Below are 11967 nucleotides of genomic sequence, written 5' to 3'. Positions count from 1 at the left end.
CGACGAATTGGACGACGACGACGCTTCATACCCGAGAAGGACTGGACCAAGGGTTTCGTTTTCGGCGGGAAAACTGAAAGTTAAGCAGACGACCTTTCGGAGAGTCAACGGCACTTCCACTCACGATAGTTTTGGCTTGTCTATGGCGTTCAAAGACTTTCGCAATTTGCTTGTAATCAGCCACGATGATGGCTTAATTGATGATGCAGAATTTATTATACTTCATGATCTTTATTCTTCGAGAGACCCTGATTTTCCGTACGATGTTTATGCACCTTTTGACCTTGACGAGATCGATGAATCTGAAAGTGTAGCAGAGTTTCGTTTTCGCAAACGAGACGTGCGAGCATTGGCAGAGGTTCTACGGATTCCAGACACCATAATCTGTGAGCAACGCTCCGTTTGTGACGGCATTGAAGGCCTATGCATGCTGCTCAAGCGAATGTCGTACCCTTGTAGGTATGGCGATATGATTCACAGATTTGCTAAACCTGTACCAGTTCTAAGTATGATTACCAACCAAATGCTTGACTACATTTACAATACCCATGGACACAAGGTACTGCACTGGAATCATGAAATTCTTAGTCCTGCAAACCTCCAGACCTACGTTGATGCTATAACAGCTAAGGGAGCTCCCTTGGACAACTGTTTTGGGTTCATAGATGGCACCGTTAGACCCATTTCACGGCCTGGAGAGCACCAACGAATTCTTTACAATGGCCACAAGCGGGTTCACGCCCTTAAGTTTCAAAGCGTGGCTCTACCAAATGGTTTGATAGCAAACTTATATGGTCCAATTGGTAAGTTATAAAATAATTAAGAAGTACAAAATATTGACAGACTGTTCTGGGTAGTGTCTTACAAAGGGTACTTGTTACTTTGTTTATTAAACAACTGTCATGTGGGGTCCTCACTTACCTTTCACTCTTCACCCAGATGTGAGGCAATGCTTTAAGGCATGCTCCTGTTGCTTTTTAAAGTTATTTCCATTAAAAATCTTATGAAGCCTCCCACCTCTAGGGCACAAACATTCCACAAGTCCCCAATACTCCCCTACGTAAGCCCCACGCCCCCCACCCGCACCCTACCCTCAGGAAAGTGGTTGACATTTTCGCTCCCTATGGGTGATAAAATGTGGTGCATGAAGTCACTCTCAAACCCTAATCCTTGTCCAGTTCCTTCCTAACTAAAATATACATGAATGCAGCTCCTATTTATAAATTATTTTATCAATTAGCTAATAATAATGTTTTTTGGTGTGTGTGTTTTAGAAGGAAGGAAGCATGACGCAGGCATGCTAGCTGACTCAGGGCTGCTTCATGACTTGGAGCAGTTTGCGTTTAATCCAGCAGGCCAGCCACTCTGTGTGTATGGTGACCCGGCTTATCCACTAAGGATACACCTTCAAGGCCCTTTCAAGTATGGTGTTCTAACTCCTCAAATGGAGGAATACAATGGCAAAATGAGTGCTGTTAGGAGCTCGGTCGAATGGCTATTTGGTGACATTATTAACTCTTTTAAATTTAACGACTTCAAAAAAAATTTGAAAATCTTTTTAAACAATGTTGGGAAAATGTATGTGGTTTCTGTCATACTTCGAAATGCATTGACATGTTTCTATGGAAACCTGACTTCAACTTATTTTGATCTCAGACCACCAAGACTTGAAGACTATTTTGCTTAGGAGTGAACAGGTTCCAACGACTTGTGGCTTGTAATATCTTATATATGAAAGCTGTGCAGCCAAACGTACATGCAGTTCAGAAAAATGCTTATGAAGTGATGGTTGACTGATTACTAGAGAGTAAAAATAAAACAGAACTGAAAAATCCATTAAAGAATCTTCTTTCTCCTTTTTTACTTAATTAACCCTTTAAGCCCTAACAGTAATCCGTATCAAATTTCTCCTTGTAATATCAATGCTTATTCAACCCCTGAGGTCATGAGAGTTAAGGATCTGATCACCCAAGGTTAATTTTCGTATTTTAATAACTTTTCCCTAGTACTTTTATAAGAAAAGTATGAGGACAAGATAGGAGAATTTGTTCTTTGAAATTAGGGCTCAAAGGGTTAAGGTTAATAACTGAATAAAAAGCACAAACACAACCATTCCAAATATAATAAACACAGTTTATTCATGAAAAACTCAAAACACAACAATCTGCATGCACTAGAGAATTGCAAAATAAGCAATAGGAAGTACGGCTGACATTTGTGTGAAGTTTAGAAGCCATGAAAACATTAAATTCTACACTGGTTACACTACACCGTGCAACAACCATTTTTCTGGTTCAGCTCTATAACAATTCAAATGTAAAATGTAAAACTTAAGAGACACCTCTAGTAACTGGGAGGGTTCATAAAAAATTCAACTGCAAATTGCTTTTAAACTGATCTTATGAGAGAGTATTACTCACAGTCTTGAACTAAGCTTAACAAGTTCACTGTTTCTTGTTATTCTCCATGAATGCCATCAGAAGCTTGGTTTGCTGCTGCTGTTGTGCTGCTAGCATTGCTTGCACATTCTGCTGTTGCTGTTGTTGCTGCTGAATTTGAGCCATTAATGCTGAAAACATAGCCTGTTGTTGCTTTTGAGCTTGATCTTGCTTTTCAGCTTGCACAGCAAGTTCTCTCTTCTTGATCTCTAATTCTTCTTTTTTATACTCCCTCTCATTTTCTGATCTCTCTCTCAAGTAATCTATAGCATCAACAGTGCTTCGCCTGATCTTTGGCTTCCTTTGTTTGTTCTCCTGGTCATCACCTGTTCGCTTAACCATTCTCTCCATTGCTTGCTTCCTGACTTGTTCAGCTGTAGCCTTTTCCTTGTCGGCCTTACTCTTCTTTTCACGGTCTTTTGAGTCTAGTTCCCTCTTTGCGTCCTTCTCTCGCTCTAAGATTTCATCTATCAGTTTCTCTAGCTCTGTCTGTTCCACTTCGATACCTGAAGCTCTCTCCTCCATTCTTAATTTTTGTGCATACTTTGTCGACAGCAGTGAAAACCGATCACGCACGGATCTGGCGGTTACTCTGAACTTCGGCTGATGAATACTGTTGAGCTGCTGAGCTAAGGATTCCCAGGCTTGTCCTCTTTCAGGGGTTCTTAGCTTGAATTTGTAGGGTTCGCTCACGAGCACTTCCCTACACATAATAACATCATGATCTGTCGTCCACTGGAAGTACTTGCTTCTAGATGCAATAAAAAACAACAAATAAGTTCCAAGTTGGTCGAAAAATGTATTAAGCTGTCACTGTATCGAAAAGAAAAATCTACCAAAATACATAGCTGTTTGTAGCTTACGTTTTCTCGGTTTCTTCCTCTGGCAAAAGGGAGGCGGCCATATTGAGAAGAGTTTCAATAAATACTTGTGAAATATGCCTGCAAAAGAAGCAAAAAAATTCATCCAATGCGATCCACTCGCAATCTAAAACCTTAGCAGGTACCAAGCTTCGTGAAAATAGATCAAAATCCTTTGAACATAGTCCTAACGACGCTACTTCTACTTACGTTTTCAAGAGAACGGCTTTCCTGGAAAAATTCCGTCGTGGACGCAACGTGGACGACGAAATCTCAAACAAAGACATGCGCAGTACGCCCAAATGTGAGAATTCGACTTCCGGCCGTCGTCGTCCTCTCGTTTCGTCGTCGGTGCTTAAGTTCCCTATTATTGAACTGACTCCTCACCGCGCAAAATTACCTGACACCACGTGACCTAAACGGCGGGAATCGGGCATGATCGAGTGGTAAAGCGGAAGACTGGGTCAAGAATATGTCATCATTTCACATTTCAGAGGTTGATCAAGCGCCCGTTAAATCTAACATGTTGTGTAGGGCAAATCTGAAGCACGAATCGTCTACTGTGCCGACCCTTCGACACTGAGCTTGCAAGCAATAGAACGAGAACACAAATTGCGGGAAACGTAAACAAACGGAGAGTGATAAAGCCGCATGGCTTTTTTTCTTCTTTTTTGCAAATATATCTTCTCAATTTTCCTTTTCAAAGTCTAATAAACTCTATTCCCACTTTGAAAGTAAAAACGTTTCGCCCGCGTGGCAGGTGCTTGGCCATTTATGGTGAGCCCCTAGAAAAAAGAGCCCAGACTGACTAATTGCAGAATGAAAAACAATCGCATATTAAAGCGCGGATAGTCGAGCGAAGCGCCTAAAGAGTGGCTGAAACAAGGCTGAACATTTTGTTTGACCACGTAGGTTGGTGGGGCTTTTCTAAGGATAGACTGAACGAAAACACTGACGTGAAATAACCAGTAGATTTCACGAAGCTGACAAAGGCTCTGCTCCTGCCTCTGCAATTATCCCCAGTTCAAATATGTGACTTTCACACACAGTGGAACCTCCATAAGGGACATCGTGGAGACAACATTAAAGAGATCAAAATACCCCCTAAAAAAGGTTTCCTATGAAAAATGGTCGGACTGATATCGATTTTGTTAATAATTAACTACCTAAATAAAAAGCCCGTTTTCTTGACTGGAATATAATCAACAATAAATTAGGTCAAGCTTTGAAAGCTGTTATCACTTGTGATTAGATTACGAGCGATAATTTTATCAATCCTCTTTGGTGGTTGCTCGTGTACCAGGAAATCATTGCCTAGTTGTCCCCTCAACGGCGGGTTTCAATAGCATTTCGGACGTTCAATAGCTGTCCCCGTCCCTGATACAAAGATGTTTCTCCGGTACCGACAATAAGCACTTAATGACTGGTCCTAAGGGAAACAGTGAGTTTTGTTTCCCCGAGAACGTCAATGTTCCCCGAGGCGAACATTGAGGGTCTCGGGGAAACAAACTGACTCACTGTTTCCGGTGCGGCCAGTCGTTTTAAAACTGCTTTGTGTCTCCTTACTGAAGTGTTCCAAATTTGAGGTTTCACTGTATCTCACTACCAACGGTTGGTTGATTCAGTGACCAACATCACCTCAAGAGCCAATTTTAACTTTAGCGCCATCACCGTAAACAAGGTAGGACAGAATGTTAAACGACCCAAAACAAAAACTTTTGAGTGGGTAATTTGTCCGGGCCACCTCTACACTCGGTGTTTTTATGATTACTATAAATTGGGCTAATTCTTCTTTGGTCTTCCAGTCTTTTAAGAAACTGAACAGCTAAAACAAAAATATTAATTCTTGGTGACATTAAATCATAATCATGTTTACATGGGTAAAATTGAGGTATTTTTTGTAGCATCTGTACAATAACGTAATCTCCAGGAACATGTAGCCACCGATGAGTACTAATGATTTGGTTAGAAAACTATAAATAGCTCCCACGAGTCTCCTGTAGCTCAGTGGTACGTAGAGCATCCGAACTAGAAATCGAAAGATCACAGGTTCGACTCCTATAAGTAGTACTCGGAATTTCTTTCAGCGTGTATGCCAGTATTCCTGACTGACAAAATACATCTATCAAACTATAACTACTTTAGGGCAGAACTATTCAAGCCAACTTGGACTACTTAAATGCAAGAGAAATTGCGTCAAACCAAACTTCAGTTTTAAAAGGCGACGTGGACGCCATCGTTGACTATCAGCGAATAGGGAGCTTAAGCAACGACGACGGCAACGGCAACGGCAATGCCGCAAAACAATACGTTTAACGAGCAAAAAGAATCACTCTGCACGTGCGTTTTACATTTTGGTACATTTCTTTGCCGTCCTCTGCAAAGCAACAACGTGAAATGACCACATTTAAGGTTTTGTGGAGACCGCGGTTGACGTTGACAACGGTGAATTTTTCATTTTCTTCCTTAACTTGTACGCCACTCCTACCAATTTGGTTCCTGGATAGTTCGCCATTTTTGTACAAGTTGAGCGAGTTGAAATAATCGCGAAGAAGCACAAATGAAATATAGATGTATTTTCAGGTGACGTTTTCGTTGCCGTTGCCGTCGTCGCTGCTTAAGGTCCCTACTATTGCATAAGCAACTCCTGGATATCAGCAGCCGCGCACTGCATGCGATTGGCTCCTTCATGGTATGCTATCAGCCATATCCTACAAGTAGAGACGTTGAGCGAAATAAAATGAAGGAAAGTGTTTTATTTAACAGAAAAGTTTCTTCGAATAGGTTTACAACATTTCTAATAATACGGGGGTTGTCTATGTAATAAAAAGACAACCATTCGAGTCCAACTTGTCGTTCATAAGCTCCGGAAATGCCAACGCAGCGCTTCGTTCCTCGTTGGCTCTCAGCCCATGTACGACGCGATTTCGTCCAATAATTGTCAGATACTTAACTATGACAGAACCAATCAGATTCACGAAGTAGTAATGTATTGTCCACGATAAATATGTACATGTTGGACGACGTTCACATTTGTTGCCCAGGCAGCGTGCCCGATCATGGTACTGCCGGGCACCAGTTGCAATGAGAACAGAAACCAGAAACTGAACATGGTGCTCGGGAACGGGGGCTGCACATTTGCCTTGTACTTGGCAATGGCTCGGAGTGGATCGGAAACCAATCTGCAAACAATTGTTTGCGTACCCGGGTCCTAGTACGGCCACAGATCTCTGTTTCGAAATTTCATTTTACCGACGACCTACAAAGGTTCCTGCAAGGTTTTGTAGGCACCGTATGACAACAGAACACGCGGTTCTATGCCAGTAAACGAGAACTGTGTCCTGACACCAAGTGCGAACGCCCTTCTAGTGTTTCGGTAGAATATATTTTTTGTTATCTTTACTCGTTAAAAGAATGTCAAAGCTACAAAGGAGACATAAAAGTCGTTTGCATCCCCCACGCTGCACGAATTTGGCCGGGCCGATTCATTGCATTACCGCGCCAGTCAGGTGCATGTACATGTGCCTCTGCCAATGAGCCTTAAAATCAGGCCCTCTAATTATAACGTAAAATTATAAAAGAAATAGATCTAATACGTTGGATAGTTCGTTCAGTGACGACACAACGGTAGAACTTGCAACAGCTGGCCAAAAGTTTTCAAATCGCCATCCATTTCAATCTTAATTTCGGTGCCTGACTGGTTTAAAAACAAAATTAACAAAACCGGACGACTATTGTTAATTGAATAGCTGCAATAAAAAGCATTTGCCGAAGACAGACCACGCAGTGTCTTAGCAGCCACTGTGTAAGCGTAGGAAGACCAACAAAGATGCGCAACGTCACGCTAACTAAGCTAAGCTGAATGTGACAGCCATCTTGCTTCTACTGAATCATTTGAGTTGTTTAGCAACGTTGCTGTCGCCGTCCCCGGTTTTGTTATCTTTTCGAGAATCGCTATATGTCTCTGATATAGATCCCTCATGAATTGACATCACTCAAGTGCCGCCGATGTGGTTGCTTCTCTCCCATGCAGTATTTTTCGGGACAAGAAAACACTTCATGATTAGGCTCACCAGAAATACAGTACGTTTTGCTTCCCTCAACCTTCCAAGTTCCCCACGGCTGTCACCTATGAAAAAATTGAGGGTTTAGGGGAAACAAATTTCAGTTATTCCCCAGCTTCCACAAAGATTCCTTGTGGTCCTCCAGTCTTTTTTCTTTGGCTTCCACTCTCTTCACCAAAACTTGAACTTCAGCCTCTTTCTTACCTCTTTCCTTATGAAGCCGTTGTATTTGTTCATCGTATTCGTTGACTGCCTTCCTCGCTTCCTCTAGTTTCTTTTTGTCTTCGTTCAGGTCTAATTCCTCTTCACGCACCAGTTGTCTGACCGCACCTTGTGCTCTGCTCAACGAGTCCCTGTTGTTGTCTTCATTACAGCCTTGCGCCTTGACTGCGGGTTGGGTTGACGTACCGCCTTTGCCATTGGCAGCCAAATTCTTTGCCAGGCCTTCGTCATGTTTCTGAGCCGATGAAAGGATTTCGCTACCACTTTTGTCGTCCATTGATCGCAGAGGTGGCAACTGGTATCCCATTCTATCTGGCACAGGTTCTGGAAATTTTCCAGTGTGAATTTCTTCCCATGGTCTTAAAGAGCAAGTCGGATTTTCCATCAAACTTTGGAGATCTCCTTCTGTCTTCAATATTATTCGACAATCTTCGGGATAAGAAATTTCGCGTTTTTCCTCTCTTTCTCCACAGGCAGAGTGAGCTTCAGGATCAACTCCGGCATTGCATTGCGAAGCTGATTGGCTCTGACATTCCTGGTGATCAACTCCACAAACAGGATCACAGGCGGTAGGTCTTCCGTTAGTTGTTTCTGAAGAGCATGGCAGATGAGAGTCAATTTCTTGGCTGCTGGGCTGGAAAATCTCATGATCCGATTTAACCTCGTTCAAAATTTCATCTGCAGTTTTCCCTTCGGCATTTTGTAGTTCTAAAAATTCCTCACCAAAGAATTTTCCACTCGCAAAGTCAATGAGGATGGCTGCCTCTTCTCTATTATCACTTTTGGCGAGTAGGTGTAGAAATGTGTCACCCGCTTTATTCTTTCTTTCTAGTATGTTTGTCAGTGGCACTCCTTTTCTGTCCTCAGAGTACTCGTGCAGCTTCACCAGAATTCGTCTCAGGTAGCTAAAGAAGGGAGCATTGGAGCCTTCCTCTCCCCGAGCGCACAAATGAAGCACAGTATCCTGGTTCTGACCCTCTTGAACTAGAAGCACGTCTGGAATTCGTTTTAGGAACACGTCAAATATTTTGACCAAGGCTGTCGAGATATCGTGAATATTGCGCGTCTTTACACCCTCATGAAGCCATCGCACTACGGAAAATAGAACCGTTTTATTGGCCACATTTGGCTGGCGACAAACAAGATCTTTTGGTGTCCCAATGACATCGATAAATTCTTGTTGCAAGAGCCACTCGACGGCTTTAACTTTTCCAAGCATTGCTGCCCAGTGCAGTAACGTATAACAGAACTCAGGATCCGGATCCTCTAAAGGCTGATTGAAATTAACCTTATCCTGCGCTCCAAGTACGGACGCTTTCCAATCATTTAGACTAGTTTTAACAGACTCTTGCAGGTTAGCAAGAGATGGTATCAAGCTGTTATGCTCACCTTGGAACTTACAATCAGTCGGACAGAATGGCGTACACAATTTTGTTTCCGTGCATTTTCTCTTGTCGTTTGGTGATGAGCTTTCTGGGAAGGAATCTTCACCTGCTGCTCTTTTCATTGTCTCCAGCCAAGAAGCACCTGTTGTCCTTCAAGTATCGTTCAGTGCGTCTAAGATCTTTGACAATTTGCAATAAGAAGTTCTGTCCCACCTTATAGGGGAGGAAAATACAATAGTGAGGAGAAAATATCCAGAAAATAAAACTTCCGAACAGAAGAGATTTTACAGAGAGAAGAAGAAGTCGACTAAGATGTATCAACCCTGTGATTTTCCCAAATAATTCGATAAATTTTATCAGCAAACTGTTGCTTTCAAACCTCAGGAAAAAGTCGAGATCTTTTTAACACTGGTCTTCCTTTTTATATAGATATTTAAGGTGGCTGACACTGGTTTCCATCACTTTTCAGCACTTATACTTCGAAAGACCAAAAGAACCATTCTTTATCACTTGAAACAACAATAATGGTATCAGAAACATGCCAAAACAATTGTGAACAAGTCATGATCATTTTTTTTTTATATATATATAATTCGTTACCACAACAACAGTATGACCTGTTAAAAAACACCCCTAGTTCTAACTGAAAAACGAGCTCGGTAAACCCTACTTTTTTTGTTATGGAACTACAATCAGCATGAAATGAATGTGATGGTATATGTTTCAGCCTGGTGAATGAATGAGAATGAGAATGATGTATTATTCTAGAAAGTGACACAGGCATACTCGGAAAAAAGAAATCCGAGTGCTCCTATCAGGAGTCGAACCTAAGACCTTCCGGATACTAGTTCGAATGCTCTACCACTGAGCTACAGGAGACTCGTGTGAGCTAAGGCCATTAAACTAGGTTCATAAGATATAACATTTTGTAAATTTTAAAAAATTCTTCCATACGGGTTCAGAGCCACCTCATTTTTATGAAAATTTAAGGTGGCTCTGGAGGAATTTTTTTCAAACTTTGCAAAAAACTGTACTTTAGTATGCTGATTACAGTTCCGTACTAATATATGGGGGTCACTGAACTACTTTTTTAGTTATAACCAATTACAGGTAAAATTAGGGCTGTTTTTGACAAGCTATACTGTTGCTATATGGTAACCCACTATGTAGAGGCTTTCAACATCATTCAACATTTGTTGCCCAATGAGTAACAAATGCAAAATATCTACGTCTGTTCGTATTGGTACCATTGTAAATTACTTGAAACGTGGACATTTCAGTTTACTATCACATACTATATGTTGATCGCAAGTCTGGGACATTGTTGGCTAAGTGCTCAGAGCAGAGTCGAGAAAAACATGTCGAGAGTCGATAAACAATCGGTGGTTTATAGACGATAATCTAAATAATCGATAGACTCATTATATGTTATTGAATAGAATAGAATAGAATAGAATAGAATAGAATAGAATATGGTTTTATTTCCGTGCAACAATGTCCGACACGGTTCAACCTGTTGAATGACCAACGACAACATTCAAAAGAAAGCATGAAGCACTGTTCAACATTTGATGAAACACAATATTTGAGCATATTAAACTTAAACCGCGCGTCATTGGCTTAAAAGGTCTACAAATGATTTTCAGAGTCTTTTTCTTCCTTCATATTATCGTTTGTGCAAGGAAGGGGCGAATGAAACGTATACGAAATTGTATCTACAGACTGCTCCTATGTTGCGTGACTGATTCTGAGAATCAGAAAGCCTACTTCCGGGGTTTCCAGGAATTTATTCGGATGTAGAAATTATGGAGTTTCTACGTTTAATAACTTTGGTTGCAAGTTAATTTTATCACTCTACTGGATTCTAAATCCACACAACGGCATAAGACCAACTCCCAAGGTGTTTGCGAGCAATCTAGTTCACCCAGACTTTCGAACATCTTAATAAACGAAAGAGCAAATATCGCGAGCAATCATGGATGGCGTACAAAGATGTTTGCCGGATCTTAATTGATAACAGGGCACTAAACCTAAACAAAGTCAGATCCTTGGAAATGATGGGTGTAAAAGTGAACAGTGGCCGTGAAAAATTTCCAAATGGATCAATCAACGAGTCAATGGGCTATTCAATTCACGCCACAGCGTCGAAGAAGTGATCGATGAAACTAAAGCACCAATAAATTTTACTCTGGCTAACTATAGCTAGGACGAGTGGAAGAACCACTCATAATAATTATAACGTTTTAAAGTCAAATTTATGGCTAAAGAATCGAACTGGCACGGTGTTATGAAATTATTAGACTCAAAATTTAGCATGCAAACAAAATTTATCCACGCACTCATTCGCGCGCCGAAGTAGGCCAGCGCTACGACTGAACCTACGAATAAAACAGAAATAAACGAACATATGAACAAAGGAAACATAGTAGGTAAAATATACTGATGTTATCTAACCTTGCAAAGCTGTAGAGACGACAGGAGATAGGAAAGTAAGCCCGACAAACGACCAAAATAACGACGCGTGCGGTTAGAAATACTCCTCACCTTGCCAAATATCATGTGATCACGTGACCAAAAAGGCGGGAATCTGTGATCGATTGTAAAAGCGGAAGTCTTGGACCGGAAGTTATGTCATTACCTCATATCAAGCGCCCGAAAAATCTACCATGTGTTGGGCAAATCTAAAGCACAAAGCAATTACCGTGTTGAACCTTGGAAAGTCAGCTTGCAAGCCATATCTATCATGAGAACTCAAATTGCGCCCGGGAAACATTAACAAGCGGAGAGTGACAGAGCAGTATGGCTATTTTATCCCAACTTTTCTTTTCAAGTGCCAACAGGATTCTCTATTTCCGATTTCCCAGTTTCAAAGTGAAAACGTTTCGCCTGCATAAATGGTGCTTGGGTGGTGAGCCTCTAACAAAAAAGGTAAAAACAAAAAATCAGGTGAACTAAATGAAAAACAATAGCCTTTTTTCCGGGGTATTTTGTCACGTGA

General features: G+C 41.3%; 3 protein-coding genes across 3 annotated transcripts; 1 reads left to right on the top strand and 2 right to left on the bottom strand.

Annotated features, from left to right (window-relative positions):
* The first annotated feature begins 1 nt into the window (after position 1).
* Positions 2-2290, top strand: LOC146490118 (uncharacterized). The gene is made up of 2 exons (XM_085110851.1): positions 2-803; positions 1275-2290. The coding sequence occupies exons 1-2, from the start codon at positions 143-145 to the stop codon at positions 1685-1687; spliced, it is 1074 nt and encodes a 357-aa protein (XP_084966977.1). The 5' UTR covers positions 2-142; the 3' UTR covers positions 1688-2290.
* An 81-nt stretch (positions 2291-2371) lies between these two features.
* Positions 2372-3662, bottom strand: LOC146490117 (uncharacterized). Its single transcript, XM_085118728.1, has 2 exons — positions 3302-3662; positions 2372-3189 (listed from the first exon to the last, which is right to left on the bottom strand). The coding sequence occupies exons 1-2, from the start codon at positions 3340-3342 to the stop codon at positions 2445-2447; spliced, it is 786 nt and encodes a 261-aa protein (XP_084974854.1). The 5' UTR covers positions 3343-3662; the 3' UTR covers positions 2372-2444.
* Positions 3663-7202: 3540 nt separating this feature from the next.
* LOC146490116 (uncharacterized) lies at positions 7203-11517 on the bottom strand. Its single transcript, XM_085108008.1, has 2 exons — positions 11424-11517; positions 7203-9182 (listed from the first exon to the last, which is right to left on the bottom strand). The coding sequence occupies exon 2, from the start codon at positions 9089-9091 to the stop codon at positions 7463-7465; it is 1629 nt and encodes a 542-aa protein (XP_084964134.1). The 5' UTR covers positions 9092-9182; positions 11424-11517; the 3' UTR covers positions 7203-7462.
* Positions 11518-11967: the final 450 nt, after the last annotated feature.

Source organism: Pavona decussata, unplaced genomic scaffold (assembly GCF_977016875.1).
Source record: "Pavona decussata unplaced genomic scaffold, jaPavDecu1.1 SCAFFOLD_1, whole genome shotgun sequence".
In the NCBI taxonomy this organism is placed as follows: Eukaryota; Metazoa; Cnidaria; class Anthozoa; order Scleractinia; family Agariciidae; genus Pavona; species Pavona decussata.
Note: the sequence above shows the minus strand (reverse complement) of the source record. Positions and strands in the feature narration are given on the sequence as shown.

Coding starts and splice junctions, on each gene's coding strand:
- LOC146490118 (XM_085110851.1), top strand. CDS start 143: ATGGCGTTCAAAGACTTTCGCAATTTGCTTGTAATCAGCCACGATGAT. Junction 804..1,274: donor AAACTTATATGGTCCAATTG/GTAAGTTATAAA, acceptor TGTGTGTTTTAG/AAGGAAGGAAGCATGACGCA.
- LOC146490117 (XM_085118728.1), bottom strand. CDS start 3,342: ATGGCCGCCTCCCTTTTGCCAGAGGAAGAAACCGAGAAAAC. Junction 3,190..3,301: donor GAGGAAGAAACCGAGAAAAC/GTAAGCTACAAA, acceptor TATTGCATCTAG/AAGCAAGTACTTCCAGTGGA.
- LOC146490116 (XM_085108008.1), bottom strand. CDS start 9,091: ATGAAAAGAGCAGCAGGTGAAGATTCCTTCCCAGAAAGCTCATCACCA.